The sequence below is a fragment of the Nasonia vitripennis genome, chromosome 2 (genome assembly GCF_009193385.2).
Source record: "Nasonia vitripennis strain AsymCx chromosome 2, Nvit_psr_1.1, whole genome shotgun sequence".
In the NCBI taxonomy this organism is placed as follows: Eukaryota; Metazoa; Arthropoda; class Insecta; order Hymenoptera; family Pteromalidae; genus Nasonia; species Nasonia vitripennis.
The window spans coordinates 15,787,201-15,791,959 of NC_045758.1; the positions used below are offsets into that span (position 1 = coordinate 15,787,201).

Genomic DNA, 4,759 nt, shown 5'->3' on the forward strand with positions numbered 1-4,759 from the left:
TATCACACAAATGAATAAAGCAATAGATTTCATATTGATTCTGAAAGTGAATAATAATAATTTAATAAATCTTTCGATGTCGGAATAACAATTTCAAATTCAAATTCTACTCCAAGAATTCAGCCTTACTCTTTGTCGAAGTATACCAGTAAGCAGTCAAATCACAACTGATAAACTGCTAGCGTCGGGTTTCCTCTTATATACAACAGATTCATTGCTTCGTGACAAACGTTACAAAGTTAACGGAAAAAACATTTTTTTCCCGCTTGTAGTATCACAAAAATTCTCGTATCGCAAATTTAGATAACTTTCCAGCTTTATAATGTCGTGTTTTGATTGAGCAAATTTGCACTTTCGTTGGATAATTGTATATATAGTCATACCGCAGTACGCCTAAATTCTTTATCCAAATATGTCTCAGCGCAGCGAGCAAATAAACGTTTTAAAAAGACGCGCGTAAAAATTTTATCGTATTTTATTTTTGTAAAGTGACTCATGTATACGTAATGTGATTGTGAAACAGATTTCTCTTTTTACTTCTCATCCTCATTGGAGCGATAACGATTCTAATATTTCTCGGCATTAAGCATCCATGGGGAATCAGAAATCAGAGTTCAATTGTTAACTCATAATATGAATGTACAAATACATAATTCGTGTATTATTATTATTATTATTACTATGAACGGGGGACCACCAAGATCCCTGGCACTTGGCTGTAAACCCATTGTACCACCCTTCGTCATGGCATCCCCTATGCAGGTAAGCCTGCCCTTCTCCAGAAGGTCAATGCGGCTCCCGCTTCGAGTGCCCTAATCTCTTCATACGTGGGGAAAAGCTCCCCCAAGCACTGATGTCTGAGCTGCGCAAATTTTGGGCAAACAGTCAGTACATGGGTTGGCGTTTCTTCCGCCCCCTCGCACCGCCTGCATATACCCATAGCCTCCTTCCCAATCTTCAAACTGTGGTACCTTAAGCGCTTATGCCCGGTCACTATCTGTGTCAGGAGACGGGTGTTATTTCTGCTGCATCCTGCGATGCAGTTGGTCCAGCCGACATTGGTGTCCTGTCCCATTAACGCTTTGGCTTGTCTGCATCCTTGAGTTCCTTGCCATTCCCTAGTATGCTCCCTCTCAACCCAGTCCCGGATTTCGCCCGTTAGCAGGCACCTTGCGGCACCTGTGTAGGGCTCCAGCCCGATTGGAGGGTGTTTAGCTCCCAAAGCTGCAAGTCTATCTGCTATTTCGTTACCCCTGATCCCGGTGTGCCCTGGGACCCAGAGCAGCCTGACCTTGTTGTTATTTACAACCTCTTTGTATTCCCAGACCAGTCTGGAGGTCGTCCTATGAGCCCTAAGTGCTCTAAGTGCCGCCTGACTGTCTGAGCAAATGGTGATAATTCTATCCCTTGCGCCGAGTTCAATGTTCCTCTGAGCGCAGGTCAGTATAGCGTATATCTCGGTCTGGAAGACCGTAGCATACCGCCACAGGGAAAAGAAGATTCCCCTTCCATCCCTTTGGCAGAAGTACCCCGAACCAGTGTCAGTCTCTGCCCTAGAGCCATCTGTGTACCAGACGTCGCCAGTTCCTGGTAGACTGTTGCTGCGGGCCTTCCATTCTTCTCTTGTCGGTATCACGACCCCGCATCTTCTTCCAAAGAAGTAGCGAGGGATCATCATATCAGTTTTGATGGAAAATTCCGGCAAGAGATCCACCCCACCCGGGAGGCGGGTGTGCCTCGTGCCTTGTGTCCATTGTCCATACGCGTTGAGTCTGTGCGCTGCCTTAGCAGCCATCCCAATGATAGAAAGATGGAATGATTCCACCTTCACAAGGATTCCAAGTGCCTTGCTAGGCGTGGTCCTATAGGCCCCTGTCGCCCCCCTTAGCACCTGTCCCCTGAGTTTCTCTAACGCTGCCCTGGCACCCGCCAGCTCCGCCCTTGACCACCTGATCAACGCGGCGTAGGCCAGACGAGGTACCAGGACGGCCCTGTGTAGCCACAGTATCATCCGGGGACTTAGTCAAATGCCCTGCGACGTGTCCAGAGAGCCACCACACTGAGAGAAAAAAAGTGTTACTTGAGAATCCGGTAGCCATCACCGGAGTGCTCACGGGTAGAGTACCAAGTTGGAGCTACTTGGTAAGCCAAGTAGCCCCGACCGGACCGAGTCCGGTGCTGCCAACCGGAGTAATATCAATTTGTACTAACCGGATTTACACCGCAACGAATCCCTTTTTTTATAAACAATAGCAATGCAACTTCAGACGCGCTTCTCGCGATATGTTTTATAATGTTTTTTAAATTTTTATTTCGTAATGTTAATAAAAATTCTTAAGAATATAATATTACTTTCTAAAATCCTTTGAATGAAAACATCACTCTTAGTCTATACGAAACAGAGCCTATTTATTGCTCGAGTGAGAATTTAACTTGAATAGAGTGATTTTTTATTCGACAAAGAGTTATTTTTCAACATTGAGGTTATGTTTTCGATTTTATTCTTTAGTTTGAGTGAAATAGTAACTCTTAATAGATATTTTTACACTATCCGCTTGAATTTCACTCGAAGGATTTTAGAGAGATACGTATAATTTAAAAAGTTTTTTATTTACAGTTAAAAATACTAGGATTTTTAGGGGAAAAAAAGAAAAATATGTAAATATAAAAGATTAAAATTTATTCATGTTTTTAATGAAATTCACAAAATATATTTTGTCGCGACATACTTTTGATTATTTCGAATAACGTGTAAACACGCATGCACATCTGGCAATGTGCTGGCATCCCTTAAAATACACGCACACAGATTTTCTACACAATATGCATAATAATGGTAATCAAAGTACAATGATCTAAGAGGATGAAAAAGTAAAAATACACTTTTATTTTTAATAAAAATTTTTTTAATTTTCCCAAAAAGATGATTTTCATCGTTCATGGCAATTAAGAAAACCATATCAAGTTCGAATTTGATACCTCTAAATTCGACATGCGAAGTACTTATGATCGTTTCATTATGCATACTATTAGAGAAATACATTTGTCGATGAATCAAATCGATCGATTCATAACTGTTACATATTATATCATCAGGAAACAGGTTCTCCGATAATCGCATGTAAGCTAATCTTAATTGACTTCTCATGCACAATGTTTTTAGCAAATTGATTCGGTTGCTTGTGGATACTGCAGATAACTTCAGTTGTCGGTGCTTTGACTCAAACCTCATAGCCCAAAAGTGTATCAATGGCCCGTTTTGCCTAATATTACGTTCGATGTGCGTCATATTATGAAACTTGTACTTAATATTACCATACATTGTTTTGTACATTAATAAAAATTCAGGAATCAATTGCTCTAACGAAACTAGATGACCGTCTACACATCTAGGCGATGTAACTATCGCTAAGATTTTTCTTAATAAAATGTACAATGTCCATGTTTCATTATCTTCGGGGATTTTATCTCCTATAAGTATACCAAAATATCTACTAAAATTGAACATCTCTGCATTAGACATTTTGATTTTATTACTTGGTATGTGATCTTTTTTAATTTCTGGTATTGTATTAGATAATTCATCTTGATTAAATGAAAAATTTTTGATTCTATCATTTATAAAATTCAGACTTATCATTTTTTGTTTATAGATCAAATCATTACAGATGTCTACCATTGTCTGATTAGCTACACCCTCGAGAAAATCATGCATCAAGTCAATGCTTTGATTTTCTATTACGTGAAAACCGGAAACTTTTTGAAATACGGATACCTCTTTTATTCCCGTCTCAGAAGGATTATTTTTAGAACAATCTTCATCATAAGATATCCGAGTTCTTAGCAGTGCTTCATTTTCTATAAATTCTTGTGAAAAATTACTTACATGTACTTTGCATATTCTGCATGGCCTGCCAAATGCAAAATTTTCGACAAACCCTAAGTTTTCGTTGAGACCTAAATTATCTCCTAAAACTAGCACTAGATGAAAGTATACCTTTGTTTCCTTTTTATCAGTTCGTATAATTAAACCATCGCTACTCAATTCGTTTAATTCGTCTATTAATTTTGTATAAACTTTATCATTTCCAAACATTTTATGGTCTGATGCATAGAATAGAGCTGTTAACAGAATACTATTTAATTGAGAGGCTACACTCGGAGGAAAACAAGGCGTACTTGCGTACACGCCACCCAATTTATTTTTTCCTGCGTGTGATCCGAATGCGTTTCCAGTTTCGAAGTCATCCTCATAAATAAATAATGGAATACAAAATTTATTTTGGAAATTTTTACGTAGTTTTTTCCATAGGTTGGCTTGCATGAAATTGAAAATTATATTGCTCTCCGATTCCAAATCTCATATAATTTTTTATGATATCTAAAACTCCTGGAATCTCTAAAAGTAATTTTAGGCTGCATTTTAGTGGTATATATTGAGCTTTAAAAACTTCAGTTTGAATTCGACTATATTTCGTACCTATACAGTATTCCTGTGGCATCATTAATAGACCTTTTTTTCATACATTTGAAATCTTAAATATTCAGTAGAAAATTTCTCAAAAATAGTTTTTGAGTTATTAAGCGATATACCAAAAATATTAATAACAGAATCATCAGGTTTAATATATTTTGAAATTTCTTGTTTCAGAAATTCTGAGAAAACGGAATTTGTGAATTTGATAAGAGAATCTATATATATATTTGTATTACGTTCCGTGGTATCAAAGGATTGTTATACAAACTTAATGTAAGATGT

The 4,759-nt window shown here is 37.9% G+C and overlaps 1 protein-coding gene across 1 annotated transcript; it reads right to left on the bottom strand.

The window, feature by feature from the left end:
* Window positions 1-754: 754 nt before the first annotated feature.
* On the bottom strand, window positions 755-2,011 carry LOC103315409. Its single transcript, XM_008204108.2, has one exon. It carries the CDS (start codon window positions 2,009-2,011, stop codon window positions 755-757), a length of 1,257 nt encoding a protein of 418 aa, XP_008202330.2.
* Between the last annotated feature and the right edge of the window lie 2,748 nt (window positions 2,012-4,759).

Excerpts from the sequence above, each read along its gene's own strand:
- LOC103315409 (XM_008204108.2), bottom strand. The coding sequence starts at position 2,011 with ATGATACTGTGGCTACACAGGGCCGTCCTGGTACCTCGTCTGGCCTAC.